This window comes from Manacus vitellinus, unplaced genomic scaffold, assembly GCF_001715985.3.
Source record: "Manacus vitellinus isolate BGI_N305 unplaced genomic scaffold, ASM171598v3 scaffold_12_pilon, whole genome shotgun sequence".
NCBI classification, from domain to species: Eukaryota; Metazoa; Chordata; class Aves; order Passeriformes; family Pipridae; genus Manacus; species Manacus vitellinus.
In genome coordinates, this window is record NW_021938949.1 from 10,596,134 (window position 1) to 10,617,794 (window position 21,661).

The 21,661-nt window shown below is 38.5% G+C and overlaps 1 protein-coding gene across 1 annotated transcript in view; it reads left to right on the forward strand.

The window, feature by feature from the left end:
- DNAH3 (dynein axonemal heavy chain 3) overlaps positions 1–21,661 on the forward strand; it is a 50,327-nt gene that overhangs the window by 23,186 nt on the left and 5,480 nt on the right. Inside the window, exons 30-53 of the mRNA XM_018067365.2 lie at positions 407–583; positions 831–922; positions 1,330–1,549; positions 2,361–2,495; positions 3,728–3,839; positions 4,375–4,616; positions 5,226–5,326; positions 5,405–5,510; positions 6,192–6,321; positions 6,805–7,041; positions 7,435–7,538; positions 8,271–8,565; positions 9,046–9,225; positions 10,146–10,269; positions 10,362–10,518; positions 11,440–11,583; positions 12,162–12,828; positions 12,941–13,106; positions 13,427–13,643; positions 14,528–14,710; positions 15,590–15,788; positions 16,710–18,851; positions 19,786–20,011; positions 20,333–20,577. Of these exons, the coding sequence (XP_017922854.2) occupies positions 407–583; positions 831–922; positions 1,330–1,549; positions 2,361–2,495; positions 3,728–3,839; positions 4,375–4,616; positions 5,226–5,326; positions 5,405–5,510; positions 6,192–6,321; positions 6,805–7,041; positions 7,435–7,538; positions 8,271–8,565; positions 9,046–9,225; positions 10,146–10,269; positions 10,362–10,518; positions 11,440–11,583; positions 12,162–12,828; positions 12,941–13,106; positions 13,427–13,643; positions 14,528–14,710; positions 15,590–15,788; positions 16,710–18,851; positions 19,786–20,011; positions 20,333–20,577 (6,601 nt within the window). The remainder of the gene's footprint in view (positions 1–406; positions 584–830; positions 923–1,329; positions 1,550–2,360; positions 2,496–3,727; positions 3,840–4,374; positions 4,617–5,225; positions 5,327–5,404; positions 5,511–6,191; positions 6,322–6,804; positions 7,042–7,434; positions 7,539–8,270; positions 8,566–9,045; positions 9,226–10,145; positions 10,270–10,361; positions 10,519–11,439; positions 11,584–12,161; positions 12,829–12,940; positions 13,107–13,426; positions 13,644–14,527; positions 14,711–15,589; positions 15,789–16,709; positions 18,852–19,785; positions 20,012–20,332; positions 20,578–21,661) is intronic.

The window sequence follows — 21,661 nt, forward strand, 5'->3', positions numbered from 1 at the left end:
ACACTGGGCAGCCTTACCCATTCCTTACCCTCAATTCGAGGCATTGAATGAATCAGTCTTTCTGAAGAGCCTAAACTATGTCATTTGAATTGAAGGGAAGTGCTTTTAGAGGCCTCCAGAGGGAGTTCCTGTCCAACTAACTTAGATGTCTACACAGGCACATGGCAATTCCCTGTGGAGGCTTTTAGAAGTCTCTGTTGATCTGTGTGTGTTGTTGAATAGAGAATGGTGGCACTAACTTTCAGAGGATGCCTTCAATAGGCAGCTAATATTTCGGCTCAGTTATCAGACACAGGGTGATTTTCACCTGGAGGAATGCAAAGATAGCCATCAAAAGATATAAACAAAGCCATTTTGTATTGTCTCCAAGTGTCTTATGTTTTCCAATCTGTTCTGTCTGTATTAGGTTGAAGTATTATCTGTAGTTGCCCAACAAATCCTTAGCATCCAGCAAGCTATTATTCGCAAACTCAAAAAATTCATCTTTGAAGGGACAGAGCTCTCTCTTAATCCTACGTGTGCTGTGTTTATCACGATGAATCCTGGGTATGCTGGACGGGCAGAGTTGCCTGATAATCTGAAGGTAAATCTGAAATCCTGATTTCTTGTAGAAATTAAAGAGAATTTGCAACTTCTAGTCTGTTGTAATAAGAAAAGTCAGCAATAGAATAATACACTGATGTGTCTAATGGTTACTTGGGAAGAAAAGCATCCCCTCTCTTGCTTCTTCTGCTGAGCATGACACCATATGATCTGGAATATTCCTACAAAACTGACACAATTTATTGCCATATTTCATAGTCAAAAGGTGCTATCTTTTTTCCTTACAGGCACTGTTCCGAACAGTTGCCATGATGGTTCCAGATTATGCTTTGATTGGTGAAATTTCCCTTTATTCAATGGGATTTCTGGACTCTAAGAGGTAAGACATGCTGAATTTTCCATCTCAGTTGAGTCTGATATACCTCATTCCTCTCTAAGGCATATATGTGTGTTTGAGGCATATAATTCTGGAAGGCTGTCCGTGTTCTGTGTCTCCAGAAAGTACTTTTCAGTCTCCTGCTTTATCATCAATTCCTATTTACCACCTCATGTTGACAGATATGCACTTCTACACAGGATCTTTTGGAAAATGAAACATAATATCAAACAGAATTCCTAAATGGCACACAGATTTTCTACCGTGGCATAATCTTCCTTCCCAGGTGTTTTGGGCCATCTTGTCAGCTGATACGTCTTATCATCACTGCAGTTACTTTGTGTATGTTAAGGATTTTCCTTGCATGGTGAGATATTTGTCTTTTACATGTTGTGTTTTAATATCCACAGTCTTGCCCAGAAAATTGTTGCCACGTACCGTCTGTGCTCGGAGCAGCTGTCATCCCAGCACCACTACGACTATGGGATGCGTGCAGTCAAATCTGTCCTGACAGCAGCAGGAAACCTAAAGCTGAAGTACCCAACTGAAAATGAAAGTGTGTTGTTACTTCGGGCTTTGATGGATGTTAATTTGGCCAAGTTCTTGTCACAGGACGTGCCATTGTTTCAGGTAACCTATCAGGCCAGTGTGTTTGAGGTTTTTTAATGAGATCCATTAAAAGAACCTAGAGAAACAGATCATTATCTTCTTTTGAAACATTTTGATCTAGATGATGCCATATTAGTGTCAGTTTTCAGTCCACTGATTTGAATGAACTCTTTGGTTCTGTTAGGATTATTTTGAGAAGCAAACTTTCAGTGGTGCCTTTTAAATTATTCTATGGAATGTTTTAGAAGATATCTTGCTAAAAGTCACCTTGTGCTGTTTCATTTGTAGAAATTATTCTTTGAAGTTTGTATTCTGACTTTGTGCTGCAAGAGATGTGCACAATTAAATTAAGCTCGATTAGAAATTTGAAGTCAGAATAAAAATTATGAAGCTTCTGTTTGCATGCTGCTTTAATAGAAAATAAAGACTATGTTAAGCTACAAAACAATCAATATTAAAGACTAAAAGCTAGGGTAGAAGCACACACAGTCACTGCTCTGATATTTTGCAACACATACCCTTCTACTTAATCACTGAAATTCTTTCAACAACTTTCACATCCTTATCCTGAAATACTTCTGGGGACAAACTCCTTTTTACAATATCAGTGTGTTTATGAAAAATGCAGGCACTGGTTTCTGTTTCATGCATACAGAAAACTTCCATGGCTGCAGTTTGCCTGGAAGTTAGTTTTATCCAGCTGAGGACATTTGCTTTCAAGCTCCTGTTTTCTGTATGACTCTTGTTTTACTTGTAGATTTTTATGCTCTGGGAATTTTCCCTTTTTCTAGCCTGTGTTTAAGTAGTGTTCTATTTTGTCTTTCCTTAACAGGGTATCATATCTGACCTGTTTCCTGGAGTGGTTCTTCCTACACCAGACTATGACCTATTTATCAAGGCACTAACTAAAAATATTGAGAAGATGAATCTTCAACCAGTTCCATGGTTTATTGGAAAAATTATTCAGGTTTATTTTCTCATACTTCTAGGGAAGAAAAGCATGAGAGCAGAAACACTCTTCATTTCCTGTCTGTGTCATGAATGAATACCTAATAGTTTCCAATATCAGTTAATGGAATATTATAAATGGGGTATTTTTACTGAGTGAAAATCACGGAATAAAAGCCTGATTTGCTCATAGTGATTCTGTAATTTAACCAGCCTGTGAAAGAGCTCATATGTGCAGCCACATTGTAGGTCTTGTGGTTCAGGATAGAAAATTGAACTGAATCTGTTGCTGACTGAGGCAGTGTAGCCTAGTGAACAGAATGGGACTGAGAGTCAGGCTTTGTTCCCAGTTCCGTTCACAGTGTCCTTGAGAAGTCTTGAAAGAGGTGACATTTCTCCCTTTGCTTATGCTTCACCTCCAGCTCTGTGTTCCCACTCTCTCCCATATGGTATTGGTGACCTTTAACTTTTTTTCCTTGTGAGTAGTGCAGCCTAGTGACAGGGTGATGGAAGGGTAAAAATGTGTGGTCTGGGTCAGGGTCATGAGTGGCCTCTCCAACAGCAGTTCAGACTTTGTGGCTTTTGTTCAGATTTGCCTTATGCTGCTTTGCAAACCGTGCTATATCTTTCTTTTAGATAGGGGTAGTACTAATTGATTAGGAATTTAAGCTAAACCAGAAAATATCAACCTTAACCTGAGATTAGAAAATAATCTTCTTAGGGGTTCTTATTACAGGTCTGTTTGAAGGTGTTTTGTCAAGGCTTCGACTTGAGCTTAGACAAGATCTTGTGGGGTGACAGAAGAAGTTACTACTCTTGCAGTCCAAAGTCAGCCTCTGTGGGACCAATCCTATGACAAATCCTCAGAGCTGGAGTTTCAATCCATTTGTGTCAGATTTATTGGTAGCCATTGGTTTCCACTTCAGGCTTTTGCTGGGCTGTGATCTGCAGTGTCTGGGTAGTGCACTGACCCTGTACAGTGATGTTGTAACAGCTGAGGGATAACATTTAGTAAGGAGAAAGGCAGGATGTTGGGGGTAAATGACTTCTTAAATTATATCTGTGAGAATTGCCATGCAAATATGACTGCCCTCTGATTGGAATTAAGGATTTGGTCAGCCAACAGAGTGCAGATCTTTGACTGATATTTTGTCCTGTCACATCTGAATGCAGAAGAGAGACCTCTGTTTTCATACACATGATGCTTGTTTTGTGCTGTGCTAAAGAGCTGATGTCTCGCCCCTGACACAGGTCTATGAAATGATGCTGGTGCGCCATGGTTTCATGATTGTTGGAGATCCTATGAGTGGGAAGACCTCTTCATACAAAGTGCTGGCTGGAGCCCTGGCAGATTTGTGTGCAGGTAACATTGTTCAGCCCCCAAATTCTTATTAAGTTCATTCTATGGCTAATATTTTTCCTTTGCTGAGATATGCCGAGGTTGTTAATTGTCCTGTATTCTGCTTTTTTGACTGCAAAATTTCTATTTGTTTAACTGGTTTTGGCTGGTATATTTGTCCAAAAGTATTTTTGTCTCCATCTACTGGAACATTAGCCATACTAATGTGTTTATGCTTTTCTGAATTTTGTTATACATTGTATTTGTCCGTAATACTCTTGAAAAAACTAGCTCTGATAGGGAGATTGTAAGAAGCTCCCATAAATATATGAAGTCTATGCTGCTCTGCTTTTTCATTTTTTCACGTGTTTTTGTACAGAGGACTTCTTACTTCCCTTGTACAAGTAATGGAATTCCTTATTTACTGCCAGATGTCTGGGGGATTTTGCCTTGAGCAGCTAAAGTAGGATCCTCAGGAATCATCTTGTTCTGTACTCCAGTTGTTGAATGAAGCTAACCTGTCAGATTCTCGAGCTCATCTATTTGTCTTTTTACACAGCAAAATGCATGGATGAATTTGCTGTTGAATACAAAGTTATTAATCCCAAAGCCATTACTATGGGACAGCTGTATGGCAGTTTTGATCCTGTCAGTCACGAGTGGTCAGATGGAGTTCTTGCAAAGGCCTTCAGGGAACAAGCATCTTCTACCACAGACGATCGCAAGTGGATTATTTTTGATGGCCCAGTGGATGCAGTTTGGATAGAGAACATGAACACTGTGCTGGATGATAATAAAAAGGTAGCCTAATTTTTGCCCATAACCTCGTCCTTGAAGAAACATGCTTTATTTTGGTAGTAGCAATATTGTTACTACGTTAGTCAAAGGACACGTGGGACTCGGGAAAGGCTGATGTGCTTAAAAACATCTCTTTATTTTCCTAATGGTATGAGTGGGTTTGGAAGGTATTAGATGATATTAACCTGTTACTTCTCCCTAGAAGCCTTGTCTTACTCCTTCTTTATTGAAATGAGATTGCTCAGTGAGGCTCTTTTTTTGACCCTTTTAGGAAACTGAAATGCATGAACTCAGTTCTGTGACTGAAAACTGAACTTGCTTAAATTACCTAGTGAACAAATGAATTTTAAAAAAGCTATGGGTCATAATGGCTTTTTCTTGCAGAGTTATTTAAAGATAGAGCATTGTTTTCTGTGTCTCTGCAAGCCTTACAGTAACACATGGAAAAGTTGAGACAAGGTCAGAAAATATCGTGTATTGTGAGAATACAAATGATTGCATGAGGAGTGACACTAAGTAGAATGTTCAGTGATTTTATGACAGACATTGCTTCGACTGGGTTGATCGGCAATGACATGACTAGACCATGTTTATGTGATGCTCTTCTTCTAGCTATGCTTAATGAGTGGTGAAATAATTCAGATGAATTCACAAATGAGTTTAATCTTCGAGCCAGCGGACTTAGAGCAGGCATCTCCAGCAACCGTCAGCAGGTAATGTGAAAGCATCCCAGCTTGAACTGTCCCACCTTGCACATATATTCCTATATCAAAGATGTTTGTTCTTTCCAGGTGTGGTATGATCTATATGGACCCACAACAGTTAGGTTGGAAGCCACTGAAGGATTCCTACCTGAAAACTCTGCCTCCAAACCTGCAGGAAGAACACCGAGCGCTGGTGCGAGACTTCATTTTTCACATGGGTCTAGTTTGGAAGATTGACTATAGGGTGACATTCACAGTTTGCCTACTTGAAGGCAGGCATACAGAGTCAGAACTTTTTTATTATTGTCATTAACAGCTTTTATCACCTCATTGCTTGCATAAATGAGAGCTCTTTGTGTTGTGTATTGTATGTCTTCAGTGTAAATGCAAATAAAATAGGTTTTGGTGAGAATCAGCTTTTAATCAAAATTTAAAATTCCTATTACTTGGCATCAAAGTCTAGTAAAAGAATTGGAATAATACTAGGATTGGAGCTGTAGAAGGCTTATTCATGTGATTTGACAAGACTCTTGTTGAGGTTTTGCAGGAAATTACGATCAAAAGAAGTACCAAGACTTGAAGAGCTCTATATGGACAGTTTTCTAAGCAAAGCAGGGATCTCCCTGGGCTGAGCTTCTGCTCTGCTGTCTGGATTAGTAACTGGGTAGATGCAACTTGTTGTCACCATCAAATAAGGATGGTGTGACTTTATAAAACATTTCACTACTGCTTCACACAAGTCCTTTCTTGATCTTCTCTCTGCCAACCTGGAGAATTTCTGATGCCTTATTTTTAATTGAGAGTGAATTGAGGGACAATGGGAAATGTGGTAAATCCTGAATTGTTATACATCCATCTCCTTTTCTCCTGGTAGGTCGATGACTTGTTTATGTGGCTAGTCCAGCCCTGTTTAGATTTTGTTTACCATCGTTGCAAAGCCATTGTACAAACATCCTCTATTCATCTGAGTTACAGCTTGATGAAACTCTATACTTGTCTGCTTGGTAAGTACCCTGAACCTTTTTCTTTTTATTTCGATTTTTCTTTTTTTCCCTGCCATATCCTGTGATAAAATGCAGGTTATCAGATGCAAGGAAATACCAAAAGAATTCTTTATTGTTGAGTTCATAGAACACACTCAGTGATCTCGATGATCAGTATTAGTAACAGTTCTTTGACCAGCATACAGAGCTTTCACATTTGGAAACTGATGTCATTACAAAACTGATATTCCATATGTTTTGCTTGCTGTTTGCTGGGATTGGAAGAAGAGAGTTAGGACCTCTTATAAATATTTTTTCTTCTAACTTTATTTTTATTTGTAAACAGTATTTTACACAGACAAGATCCTCACTTTGTAGATTGACTTTGTACCACTGAAGACAATTCTCTAACTTTATCTCAGAATACTTTTGCAAAAATGTATATTGCATTGGGATTTATGATTATTACTGGCATTTAACTAAAATCCAAAATATGTGTTTCAGATGAAATACATGGATCTGAGGAAGAGGAGCAGGAAGTCATGTCTAGTCAGCAAATCACCTTGTGGCTGCAGAGCCTTTTCCTTTTTGCTTTGGTGTGGACAGTTGGTGGGATCATTGATGCAGACAGCAGAAAAAAATTTGATTCATTTTACCGCAACTTGCTAATGGGAATGAATGAGGAAAACCCACGCCCTAAAAGTGTGAAGCTTACCAAAAACAATATCTTCCCAGAAAAAGGTGCTTCTTCATAACTGTACTTGCCTGGCCTTTTATAAAGCACTAAGAAAACTTGTCACTTTAAGGGAGAATAGAGTGCCTGGCAGATGTTAAGTCTGCAGCAGAGCCACCATCTGCCAAGCCTTGGCTGCACAGTTGGATGCTCTTTCCTGGCTCTTTTAACCAGGAGTAGCATATGCCTCCTGTTGTACTCAAACAGTGTTGCTGCATCTGACCTAAAATAATTTGGTGATGGTAATGGCAGTGGGGGGGTGAGGTGGGGGGTAAAGGGGGGTCTATCTTGTGTAGTAGAAAGCTTCTGTTATCTCACAGTGTTGGACATCTCACACTAAAATAACTGAAGTCTGTTATTTAATCAGTGAGTTTTCCTATGTTGTGTTTTTCAATTAACAGGGAATGTTTATGACTTCTATTTTCACAAGCATGGCAGTGGGCAGTGGCACATGTGGACGGAGTACATCACAAAAGAAGAGCAAGTCATCTCTCCTGGGGCTAAGGTTCACATTAGTATCTTTATAATAGAAAATAATTATTTGACTAAATGATTTAGAGGTATAATCAACTAGCTTAGCAAGGTCTGATCCTATTATATTAGGCTGTTTAATGATATTTCTGCAACATTTCATTAATCTCTGTAGGCTCCTTTTCACAGCTATGTCTGAATTCTGGTAACACTGATACTGAAAGTTCAGCACTGCAGGTGCATGTGGAGCCCTGAGGTTGCCTAATGGTTAAAATTTTGGTTCTGCTTTGTTTTCTAATAGCATCTGACATTGGGGAAACTATGGTGGGGAAAAAGCCAAAACCTGAATTTCCATTCCTTCTTTTTTTGTTTTCTGTGGTTGATCTCATGATATTATAGTATGAGTTACTTAGAGACAGCAAGCAAAGAGACTTATTGCTTCTTTGGGATATGGAGAGCAGTAGTGAGAGTAGAGGAGCAGAACTAAGCCATACTTTACTCTGCAGTTCTCCTTCCAGTCTTATATAATGTCTGTGAACCATAGGTAGTTTTGCTACTTACTGAATAAGCCCTGAACAAGAAGTAGGGCCATACTATCTACTAGAACCCCACACTATCTACTGTTATAGCCTAGGTTTTCAGAGAACAGAATTTTTAAAAAATGCATTTGTGCTACAGGATTCCTGGATTTGCTTGCAAATATTCCTGTTGATTGAGGTATCAGATGTTTGGTTTTCATGTGCTGTTTTACTTTCCTGGGTAACAGGTATCTGAGCTGACCATTCCAACAATAGAAACTGCCAGACAAATGTTTTTTCTTAAAACATATGTGGAACACAGTGTGCCTTTGCTTTTTGTGGGTCCCACTGGCACTGGAAAAACAGCTATAACAAACAATTTTCTACTAAAACTTCCAAAGGAAAAATACATCCCAAGTTTCATCAACTTCTCTGCAAGAACCTCTGCTAGCCAAACCCAGGATATTATTATGTCCAAGCTGGACAGAAGAAAAAAAGGAGTATTTGGACCTCCTGCAGGGAAAGAAGCTGTAATATTTGTGGGTAAGACATTTTTTCAGGGTTTTTTTTCTAATCATTTTAATTCTGGCTTTTGGCAAAGGAAGTGGTTCATTGAGACTACTAAATTTGGATTGCTTCAGTGCTCTTTGGCTTTTTTCAGGCACCCAAAGGATCATAATCCTAGAATTTCCTGAGTTGGAAGGGACCCCCAAGGATCACTGAAGGATTAGCACTGTCCCCTGCCAAGAGGTTCAAGTGGTGGTTGTCTTCAGAGTAGTTCTTAGAGTTTCAGTGAGACATGACATGAAATAAAACAAAATCACCAACCACACTAAGTTGAGCCATCACCCCTAATTATGCCTTGAGGTATAATGGCATTTGATTCTGGTTAGTTTAATGGGAAGCAAGAATAACAACATACAGCCTTTTTCTACCTCTAGTTCAGTTATTTTTCCTTCTTCGAAGAAAACTAAATTCCTAAACACTGAGACTTTTTTTATTCAATGTCCATGTTCTCCATAGATGACCTAAACATGCCTGAAAAGGAAGTGTATGGAGCCCAGCCAGCTATTGAGCTTCTCAGACAATTGATTGATCATGGTCACTGGTATGACAAGAAAGATGCATCCCAGATTAGTATCATAGATGTGCTCCTTGTTACAGCCATGGGTCCACCTGGGGGAGGCAGGAATGATATTACAGGTAGGAAATACCTTACTGTGGAAAGTGGTTATCTAGTTCATTGAAGTTAAGAGGTTCAGTTTTGCTGATGACAAATTCTACATTTATCTGTGACTGCTGGACCTACAGATACATTCACTGGCTGGGTCATTCCAAATGGAGTTCAAGTTCAAACCTGTGCCTTTTCCAGCAGTACCTTAATCAACATTAGACACAATGTTTTTAGTGTTGATTAAACTGTGAATGATGATTAAACCGTGATTTCTATTTCTTGGCAAAGAGAGGGAACACATCTTCTTGCAATTCTCTTCTGAAACTGTATCTCCTGCTGCTAAGATAGGCTGCCTGCATTTAATTAACAAGCATGTTACCTGCAAGGCCATCATTCCTGACACAGCACCGTAAGGAAAGTTATATTTTCTAATGAAAAAACTATGTAAATAAAAGCCCTAATGTAGCTGCACCTACACTGCTATAGGGCACTTCAGGCTACTTTGCTTTATATAAACACTGATGTAGGTATAACTGTATATGCTCTGAGAAGGCTTTATGAAAATAACTGTTCTGATACAGCTAAATTTGTAAAATCTACTAATGTATAAACTGATTCTTTTTAGGTGAAAGCCAATAACAAGGTACATGATTTTGTAAAGTTTTATTCTGTCACAATCACAGTCAAGAGGGCTGAAGTGAGCTGAAATTTGTTTAATAGAGGCCTTGCAATGAAGATGCATGTTTTACATATGCAAAACACTTATTCAAAGTGAAATACTGATATAGAACAGAAACATGTTTATATTTCTTCTGCATCACTGCTGGGGCAGAAATTTGCTGGAAACAAAATCATGTGGCTGGAGCCAGCTTCAAATGTTGTTGGTGGAGCGAGGTGGGAAAATATTTGGACATTTTAAATCTCTCTGCATCCTTCTGTTGTGTTACAGGACGCTTCACTCGGCACTTGAATATTGTGTCGATCTGCTCTTTCAACGATGACATATTAACCAAGATTTTTACTGCAGTCACTGACTGGCACTTCAGCAAAGGCTTTGACTCTTCATTTCTGAAGTAATGTGATCTGTTTCCTGTATCACCTTTGTCATCTTTTGTCCTGTGATTTATCTGCAGAAGTTAAAATTGTACCTCTTTTCCTTCTTAAGGCTGGGTAAGATGATGGTCCAGGCGACGTCAGTGATTTATAAAATGGCAGTTGATAATTTTCTCCCAACTCCTTCAAAATCCCACTATGTCTTTAATCTGCGGGATTTTTCCAGGGTTATTAAAGGAGTTTTACTCTGTCCACACACTCATCTGCAAGTAAGTTGTAGTTTAATTATGTTAAAATAAAAGAGAGCAATGGAAAAAAATAAATTATTTTTATAATAGTAAATATATAAGTAAATATCTCAATAAGTAAATATCTCAAAATACATGAACTATGATTTTAATAGGGTTACAAGTTTTAAAATCCAAATAGTCCCTGAATACCTTGTTATATATTTTCTGTCCATCTCTGAGGGAGAGAGCTGTTGTTTCGTTAATATTCTTTAATGTATTACAGTTGGACCCAGAGGTCCAAGGTCCTCCTGTTAAAACCTGTACATCAAGGTAGACAGTCCCCTCTCCTGAACTTGCAAACTTAATACACAAAGTGGGAAAAGACTCAGTATCTCCTTTTCACAATGGCAAGCTTATCATGAACAAGACTAAATAATTTAGCCCTGAGTTTGTCTGTTGTCACAAACTACAAATGAATACTAATAGATGTGTATGATTTTCACCCTTCTACTTTTTTCATCCATTTCCAGAAAAATGTCAGGTTAAAAGAGTATTAAAATTTTTATTTCTGCTGGGGGAATGTCTTTGGTGCAGAAACAGAACAAAACAGCCACAAGCTATTCAGGAGAAATCTTAGCCAGGAGGAGTTTTGAGAAGGGATTGAGTTAGAGCTCACGAGCCATATCTTGGAAGAATGGGGAGATTTGATACAGTAGAGAAAAAAGCCTTGACATAAGAGTCCCAGTTTGTGTTGGCAGGAAGGATGAGATGGTAACTAGGTGAGGAATCCAGTTAGGTTGGCAGATGCTGAGCCATGTGCTGAATGGCTTGGAATTGAAAGATTCCCACTGAGTTTAGTACAAGGTATAGCAGGGTCCAGATGGACATTTCTAACCTTTTCTTTTTGAACAAATCCTGCCTGAGCTATATTTACCTGTTTTCTCATATTTACGTTTTCAGGATGGAGACAAACTGATCAGACTTTGGATTCATGAGGTTTACAGAGTTTTCTATGATCGCTTAGTTGATGAGGATGACAGGAAGGTATTCTTTCAGATGGTACAAGATACAACATTAAATAGCTTCAAGCAGAACTTTAATAAGGTATTTTTGGGTAATGTGCTGGGACCGAGAATGAGACTGATACCTTTTCAGAAATACTTAGACATTGAGATTAAATTAGTATTGGAGACATTTTGAATTATTTCAAACAGTGCATTTAAAAAGTGTGGACCATCTCCTATTCAGCACTGAGTATTATACATGTTCTTAGTCAAGTTAATACAAATGACTTCTTATCAAAATGATTCATAACTTCAAAAGTATTCTGTGTTGGTACAGAGGACCAACTGGAATGGAATAAATGTCTTGCACAGCTTTTATCTGTGCTTTTACTGAAGTTAATTATTTGAATAAGGCAATGAATGTAGTGGGTACATTTCTGAGAAGCCTTTTGGGAACTTGTCCTGTATTTGACAGCAGTAGCTCTCTGTGAGGTGTGCATATGTGGAAACTTGCATGTCAACCTACAGTATTCTTTCCCAGACTAGGGTAGTAACTAGAATAGTGGAAAACAGTGCTTTCCACAGTAGCAGTACTATACAGATAAAGATTATTATGACTTCAAGGAAAATAATTCTCTAACAGATAGAATTATCTGTTGATTCTTGTCTGTTCCCTAGGTGCTGAGCCATCTCTCACCTACTGGAAAAGTCACTGATGATAATATTCGCAGCCTGTTCTTTGGAGACTATTTAAAGCCCAGCAGTAGTGTAAAAGTATATGATGAAATCACAGACTTAAAGCAGCTGACAAGCGTGATGGAATACTACCTGGAGGAATACAACAATGTCAGCAAAGCACCAATGTCCTTGGTCATGTTCAAGTTTGCTATTGAGCATATCTCCAGGATATGCAGGGTATTGAAGCAGGACAATGGGCACCTGCTGTTGGTGGGGGTTGGCGGGAGCGGCCGGCAGAGCGCGACCAAGCTGGCCACCTTCATGAATTCCTTTGAGCTCTTTCAGATTGAAATCACCAAGTCCTACGGAGTCAATGAATGGAAAGATGACATTAAACAAGTCATGCTGAAAGCAGGTGTTGGAAACACCAACGTGTCCTTTTTGTTCTGTGATAATCAAATAAAGGATGAATCGTTTGTGGAAGATATCAACATGCTTTTAAACACTGGTGATGTGCCCAATATCTTTGCAGCAGATGAGAAGGCTGAAATTGTTGAGAAAATGCAAGGTGCAGCAAGGATGGAGAACAGGAAGATTGAAGCCACTCCCCTTGCTATGTACAGTTTCTTTATTGAAAGGGTGAAGAAAAATTTGCATATTGTTTTAGGTGTGTATTCAGTATGTTTTTTCTTAGAATGTTTTTATTTAGGTTTGGGTTTTTTTTTCTGCTTCTTAACTGCAAACAGATTCAGGTAACAACCATGATTTTATTTTTGTAGCCATGAGTCCTATTGGAGATGCATTTCGGAATCGATTACGGATGTTCCCTTCACTGATAAACTGCTGCACCATTGACTGGTTCCAAACCTGGCCTACAGATGCTTTGGAAATGGTTGCTAACAAGTTTTTAGAGGATATTGAACTCAAAGATGACATTAGAAAAGAGTATGAGTTTATCTGTCAAGAAACATATGAAGCAAATATTTTTTCCCCTGTCCCCCATGCCCACAGCATATTTGACCAGGAAACTGTCCTTATAAATGGGCAAAGCTAAGCCAAATCTGGGATTTCAGTGCAAGTCAAAGATACTCAGATGTATATATCTGATGTTTCTTAGAAAGGAGTCAAAAATATTTCTAATAACAGGGAAAATACATCTCTGCCTCCCTAAGACTAATTTGATTTCATAACCTTAGAGTAATTTTCTGATAGTTAACATATAGACAGACTGTACTTTCGAAGTAATGTGGAAAAATTTTCTCTAGGGTTGTGTCACTGTGCAAATATTTCCAAGAAAGTGTGAGGGAACTCTCTGTCAGCTACTACGCGACACTGCGAAGACACAACTACGTGACACCAACTTCCTACGTTGAATTGATTCTTACCTTTAAGAGTCTGCTGAATAAAAAAAGGGAAGAAGTTGACATGATGAGGACTCGTTATCTTGTGGGACTTGAAAAACTTGATTTTGCATCTTTACAAGTAAGTTTCAGATGAAAATGCTGAATATGTGCCGTCTGTGTGGTTAAAACTTACAAAAATAATACTAAGTAAATTTGCTCTTCACTGTGTTCATGATGGTATTAATAGTTTTCTATAGAAAGCCAGCAGGAAAAGTTAGATTACTGCCTAGCCACTTTAAGGAATTGTGATCTCTAAATTTGAATTATAGCTCTTAATAGAATAACCCTTATAAATGTCATCATTTTCTCAAAACCTTATATGGAGAATCCATAGCACAGCATCTTAGTGCCTAATACCCTTTTCAAAATAGGGGAGAAATTGAAGAATGTTGTAAGACAATAATAAACATTAATTCCTGAGTAGATTCCTAGGAAGAAGTTGATCAGTTCCAGATAAATAACCCACTTTTCCAACCCATGTGATCCAGGGATTGATCTTTCCAAGATGCAAAGTAAAAGGGCTTCCAGATACTTTTTGAAGGAAGAACATTCAGTTTGCAGCTGTTGCTGTCACCAACTCTTGTTTCCTTCCAGGTTTCTTTTGGATTTTGTTTTCCACATGTGCAGTAATGGATTATTTGGGGATTTCACAAACTGAAACTGACTGTGAGGAATAAATAGAATTAATCCATTTATTTCTCATTATTGAAATGAAGTGGATCTTTAAAAAGCAAGTGTATTGCATAGATTATGATAAAAATACATTTAAAAATCTATTCAGTTAAATAAAACAACTCTTAGTAAAAATAAACTGGAGAACTATTAATAATTCTTTAGATCAAATGTCCCTTTTTAGATTGTATTAATATAGTGTCTTCTGATATTTCTTCCGAAGACATCATGATGTGAAATGCAGGCAATGTTTACACAGATCTTTTCTTGACTTCCTGTTACATTCATCAGGTTGCAGAGATGCAGAAAGAACTGACTGCCCTTCAGCCTGAACTGATTGAAACTTCTGCTGAAACAGAAAAAATGATGGTCAAGATTGAAAAGGAAACAGTTGAAGTAGATGCAATAAAGGAAGTCGTGTCAGCAGATGAAAAAGAGGCCAATGATGCAGCTGCTGTTGCCCAAGGCATTAAGGTAGAGCACAGGGGCCTGAGCTTGGAGCTGGATGGGTTCTGAATAAATGGGAGCTGTGATGATGTGTTAATGGGCTGAGCCAGTTCTTAAAGTAACAAAGTTGCAAGAGATGATGAATGACATGTTCCTAATACAAACAGGGTAAATTTTGGCTGTTTGGAGAATGACTGCATCTCACAGTGCTGCATAGCTTCCCTTTCTAGTCCACATTCCAAAAACTGTAGAGCTCTTGCTTCTGTACTAATATATCCTCATTTTCAACAGATTGAATAATGAGTTTATACTGTCTCCAGGCCCAAAGACAGTTCATTTAGAGTGAGCTGAGGTAATTTGGCACAGTGCTGTAGGGAGCTCTGTTAAGCATAACTTCAGAGATAATGCCATAGCCAGATGTCTATAACAGAATTTCCTGTGGGAAGCTCCAGGATTCCTCATTTTTTTTTTATGACTAATTGGAAATGTCAGTGATAGATAAGATAGATAACTACTGAGATCTGAGTATAAGATAAAGAATTTAAGCTACATCCATTTTTCACCTGATGAGCGCTGTAAGATTTAACTAAGAACAACTGTATCTAACCTTTATTTTAATTCTTATTGCCAGACCAGAGAGACAGTTATCTTGAAAGCTTGTGTGGCTTTTTCAGCTGTCCATTCAGATTATGGAAGTTACTGATTTCTCTACAAACCTTCTCCCTTTAAACCGTGCAGTCAAATTGTGAAAGTAGTTTTCTCTTCAAGAAACACAATGTTGTGAAGAATCTCTTTATTGGGTACTTAACAAGAGAGAAGGTTCTCTGGAGCTGTGTGGGGTAATCAGGCTGCAGACCTGGTATTGGATGAAGCTTTACAGGTTTCTGCCCAATGTCTGCCCCACAGGACGAATGTGAAGCAGACCTTGCTGAGGCCCTGCCAGCTCTGGCTGCAGCACAGGCAGCTCTTGATACCCTGAATCCTTCAGACATCTCTCTTGTGAAATCCATGCAGAATCCACCTGGTCCTGTTAAGCTCGTCATGGAGAGTATCTGTATCATGAGGTCAACTAAACCAGAGAGAAAACCTGACCCAAGTGGCAGTGGTAACGATGTGGCTTTTGTTATCCCTGCACTAGGAATGAGTGGGGTACTGCTGTGGTGTGCTGGTGAAGTGCTTCTGGTGTGAATGCAGCCACGTGCACATGCACTCAAAGTGCATTTTGGCAAGCGGTGATTTACAAGTACACTGAATAGCTAAGGCTGCTTTGGCCATGGTCACATACTGCCCTGGCTCAACACTGTTGTATAGGCTTTATAAATGTGATCCCAGTCACCAGCACAAAGTCATCTCTTCAACTTACTTTGACCTAGTCTTGAGTTTTGCATTGCCTGGAGGAACTCGGGGAGCTGGAGATGTGCTGTACACTATTCACCTCCATTTCCCCCTGTAATTCCTGCTTCCAGACTATCAGTTATGCTGGGAGGCAGAATTCTAGTTATACCCCTGCCATAGGTAATGACTCTAACAAGCTTTTTATGTGTAGTTTATGTTGTTATTGTGGGATTGCACAGAATTTGTAAGGTGAGAAAGAGACCTTTTTCTTTCACTTTTCTTCTACCTTATACCTTTACAGTTCAACCCTTCATAACTGAAAATAAGAATTCTATAAATGCCTTTCATCCAAAACTGTCTTATCTCGGTTAGGAAGAAATACTTTCACATAGTTACTGATTTATCTAATAGACTATGCTAAGAAAGACTATATAGTAATTTGTTTCCCTTAATGTGCTTGGTTGATTTAGAATTATTATGCAATTAATAAATATTACATTGGTTAGTGATGCTGAAGCTCCTGTCTGAATTCCTTTAGGTAGTGATTTTCCCAAACTATTTAACAGTCTTTGCATAGTAAAATTCCATTGCAAAATCATTGATGTTAATTCTTCATATTATGTTTCTAAGTATTCTTTTCAGTTTGAACGTGCATGTACTAAGCCTGATTTTAGTCTCATTTGCAATATAGGTAAAATGATTGAAGACTACTGGGGGCCAGCTAAGAAAATTCTTTCAGATATCAAGTTCCTTGAGAAATTACAGAAATACGACAAGGATAATATTCCTCCCGCTATAATGAAGAGAATTAGAGAGAAGTTCATTGGTCACGCAGATTTTCAGCCAGATGTGGTAAAAAACGTCTCCTCTGCCTGTGAAGGACTTTGCAAGTGGGTGCGAGCCATGGAGGTGTACGACCGCGTGCAGAAGGTGGTCGCCCCAAAGCGTGAACGTCTGAAAGGGGCAGAAGAAGTACTGGAGGTTCAAATGCAGAAGTTAAGAGTGAAACAAGCAGCGCTGAAGGAGGTAGTCGATCGCCTTCAGGCTTTGCAAGATGAGTTTGACAAAATGAACAACAAGAAGAAAGAACTAGAGGATAATATTGAACGCTGTTCCCAAAAGCTCGTGAGAGCCGAGCAGCTGATTAGTGGTCTGGGTGGAGAGAAAGAGAGGTGGACAGAAGCTGCACGATTGTTGGGAATTCGGTACACGGACCTCGTGGGAGATGTGCTGTTATCATCGGGAACTGTGGCGTATTTGGGAGCCTTTACTGTCGATTACCGCCTCAAGTGCCAACAGCAGTGGCAGGTTCTGTGCAGTGAGAAGAACATCCCGTGCTCCAGTGATTTTAGCTTAAGTAACACGTTGGGGGATCCCGTCAAAATCCGGGCATGGCAGATTGCTGGATTGCCAGTTGATTCTTTTTCTGTTGACAATGGTATAATTGTTTCCAACTCAAGACGATGGGCTTTGATGATAGATCCCCAAAGGCAAGCTAACAAGTGGATAAAAAATATGGAGAAAACTAACAAGCTGTCAGTTATCAAGTTATCTGACACACATTATGTGAGGACATTAGAAACTTCTATTCAGCTTGGAACACCAGTCTTGCTAGAAAATATTGGTGAAGAGCTAGATGCTTTCATAGAACCCATTCTATTGAAACAAACATTTAAACAACAAGGAGTAGAATACATGAAATTAGGGGAAAATATAATTGAATATTCAAGAGACTTCAGGTTTTACATGACAACCCACTTAAGAAATCCTCATTATTATCCTGAGGTGGCTGTGAAAGTTTGTCTACTCAATTTCATGATTACACCTTTGGGTCTTCAGGACCAACTTCTTGGAATTGTAGCTGCAAAGGAAAAGCCTGAGCTAGAAGAAAAGAAAAATCAACTCATTATAGAAAGCGCAGCCAACAAGAAACAACTAAAAGAAATAGAAGATAAAATCCTGGAGGTCCTTTCCCATTCAGAAGGAAACATCTTAGAAGATGAAACAGCAATTAAAATTTTGTCTTCATCCAAAGAGTTATCTGAAGAAATCTCTGAAAAGCAAAAAATTTCCTCTTTAACTGAGCAGGAAATAGATTCTACTCGAATGGGGTATAAGCCAGTTGCTGTTCATTCAGCTGTTGTCTTCTTCTGCATCTCTGACATGGCAAACATTGAGCCTATGTACCAATATTCATTGGTTTGGTTCATTAACTTGTATGTTCAGTCTATTGCTAAAAGCAAAAAGAGTGGAAATCTAGAACAGAGAATTAAAAATATAACTGATCATTTCACAGTAAGCATCTATAACAATGTCTGTCGTTCACTGTTTGAAAAGGATAAGGTGTTATTCTCCTTCCTTCTGACAGTAGGCATTATGAAGGGAAAAGGCCAAATAGATGATGAGGTTTGGCGTTTCCTGCTGACAGGAGGTGTTGCTCTTGACAATCCTCACCCCAATCCGGCTCCAGATTGGCTGTCTAACAAATCATGGGCTGAGCTCGTCCGTGCATCTTGCCTGAAAAACCTCCAGGGACTTATGGAACACATGAGAGACAATTTTTCCAAGTGGAAGCCAATCTATGACTCTGTCAAACCCCACGAAGAAGCCTTCCCAGATGCGTGGAGCAGACTGACGGGGTTGGATCGCATGGTTATTCTCAGATGTTTGCGACCCGACAAAATTATCCCGGCAGTGCAGATGTTCATTGTGGAAAATATGGGAAGGACATTTATTGAACCACCCACATTTGATCTTGGGAGAAGTTACAGTGATTCAAATTGTTGTGCCCCTTTGATTTTTATATTATCACCAGGTGCCGATCCTATGGCAGGTGAGATTGGTATTAAAAATATCTTTTTTTATCTGGTTAAATGTCACTGAGTATGACTAAACTGATAATAGGCCCCTTCATTTGATCCTTAAAGTGTCTTTAAAGTACAATACAGCAATGATGGAATATCAAACATTTGCATCTGCCCATATATAAACAATGATAATAAATTTGTTAGAGAGTGGGATGAATGTAGTGGTGATGAAATGTCTCAGTGTCTGAGCTGCAATTTAGGGATCTACCAGATTGTAGCCTCCAGACCAGTTTATAATTTATACTTTCATTACAATTCTTTCAGTGGGTGTTGGAGGCTTGCCCCACTCTTTGTTGCAACCCCTCCTCCAGAAAATTTCCTCCCTCTTAGTTACTAATTAAATGGTGTATATGGCCACACTTGAAACACATTTGTTAAATGTCCTTTAAAGTATAACCACCCAGTTTATTTTTAAATCTGGTTTTCTGCCAAAGGAATTGTAATATGGAACCATACCATAAGGATGTATTTCCAGAAGGTACTGGTTTTGCTAGCAAAGCTGGAGGGCTATTTTTAACCAGATCTAATTTTCAGCTCAACCCCCATAAACAATTGTACCCAGGCAACAGGGAGAGTCAAGAACCATAGTGCAGGCTGGAACTGAACTCTTGGGGCCAAGGGAGAGGACAGCCATTGCCATTTAACCTGCCTAGTTTTTGCTTTGAGGTTTTTTTTTTGTAATACCTTATACCCCTAAATTTTAGTACATGCCTCAGAAACAGACTGATACAGCATTTGATACTACTGGGTTGTTGAGGTGGTTTTGTTTGGGTTTCTTTAATTACGATATGTGTTGACTTTTGTCCCTTTATTTTCATTATAAAAATGATTAATAGAACATATTCTACTTTCTAATAGACTTTGTCTTTGTTTGCATGTATGAAACACTTGCCATCACAGGTTTACTAAAATTTGCTGATGATGTCAGCATGGGAAGTACAAGCATTCAGACTGTTTCGCTTGGACAGGGCCAGGGCCCAATAGCAGCAAAAATGATTTACCAGGCTATTACTGATGGAACCTGGGTAGTGCTGCAAAACTGCCATCTTGCAACTAGCTGGATGCCTGCCTTGGAAAAAATCTGTGAGGAAGTTATAGTGCCTGAGAATACCAATGAAAAGTTCAGGTAGGAGTTTCAGTGTTTTGCACATTTTAATGGGAGTATTTCTTGTTTGCTGAGGACACTACAAAAAAGAAATTAAACTACTTTTGTGTGAATGACTAAGAATATAATTGATTATGTGTAGCGATAAAATAAAGATCCATAATTAAATGTCATCTTTTCTACCTGTCCAATATAATCTACTTCATGCCTGCATTTCAGAACAAAGTTAGATGTTATCATCCTAGTTAAGCAAATAGTAGAACTTTGTCTTCTATGATCAACACGCAGGATTTGTCAGTATTAATGATTTTTTGGTAATGTGCTTTTTGAACTTCTTTTTAGGTTGTGGTTAACAAGTTATCCATCAGAAAAGTTTCCTGTTAGTATCCTCCAGAATGGCATTAAAATGACAAATGAGCCCCCGAAAGGTGTTCGAGTGAACCTGCTCCGATCGTACCTGAATGACCCCATCTCCGACCCCGTGTTCTTTGGCAGCTGCCAAAAGCCAGTGATGTGGCAAAAACTTCTGTTTGGCCTTTGCTTTTTTCATGCTGTTGTACAGGAAAGGAGAAACTTTGGCCCATTGGGTAAGGTTTAGATTATTTTGCAGTTTGTTTCAAAAAAGATTAGTGGAGTTGAAATGCATCGTTGGGGTCTCTCTGTAAGAAGGCAGTATTGTTAGCAGTGTTATAAGAGTTTAAAAGTTGTTATTTGCAGGAATTCTTTTTCAGGCAAAGCTACTCTTGAATCTACTAAAAGTATTACCCGGGGGAGAACCAGAAAGTACCGTTTTTCCAAAAATTACATTAAATTATAGCTTACTAAATTATCAATTTATTACTGTAGTTTTCACTAACAATCAAATCCAGTTCCAGTTTTAAATTTTTGTAAGGAAAGATGTGCCTTCTTCAATTCTGCTTTTGTTGTTATGTTATGCATACTTTGTTTTATTGAAGTCAGTGCATACTCAGTGTGAAACAAATTTATGTAGCTGCAACGTGTTGTTCATAAGACAGCAATGAAAAGAGGTGTATCATGAGATTCGTGCTTCAGCTTTTTCTGTAATCTTGACACATGTGGAAAACTCTATAGAATTTCTGCATGACAAATAGAACTTATGGAATTATAGATTCCAATTTTATAACACTATAAAGTTTATGCTCTCCACTGGTGCACATGAAGTTCTCAGTCTTCCAGCTGAGTCTGTCTTCCTCATAACAGGTTGCTGTTATTATTTTGACTGAAAGCCACTGTCATTATTTTAATAGGCAACTGTTTAAATAAACACTAAGCTGCCAGTATGAAGACACTCATATATTGCTATGAAGTAAAAATAGAATTTTTGAAAGTGACAAAGAGGCCATTTTCAAAAGCAACATCTACTGCTTAATGGGACCAGCTATCTGGGGGAAGCAGGATAGTTGCAGCAATAGCCCTATTTTTGATTTGCACTAGGGTATAGGTTTTCTGAAGGATTCTCTTATCTGGAGTATGTTCCTGTTTGCTTGTTTGTTTTATTGCACTGTTACTCTGAATGTCATACACAAATAGTATTAATAGATGGGCAGGTTGATGAAAAATTGGAATCAATAAATGAATTAAAACTCCTGTTTTCATTGTGTCCAGATAGCAACAGATTAACTGAAAGTACCAAGCCAGTAAAATATCATT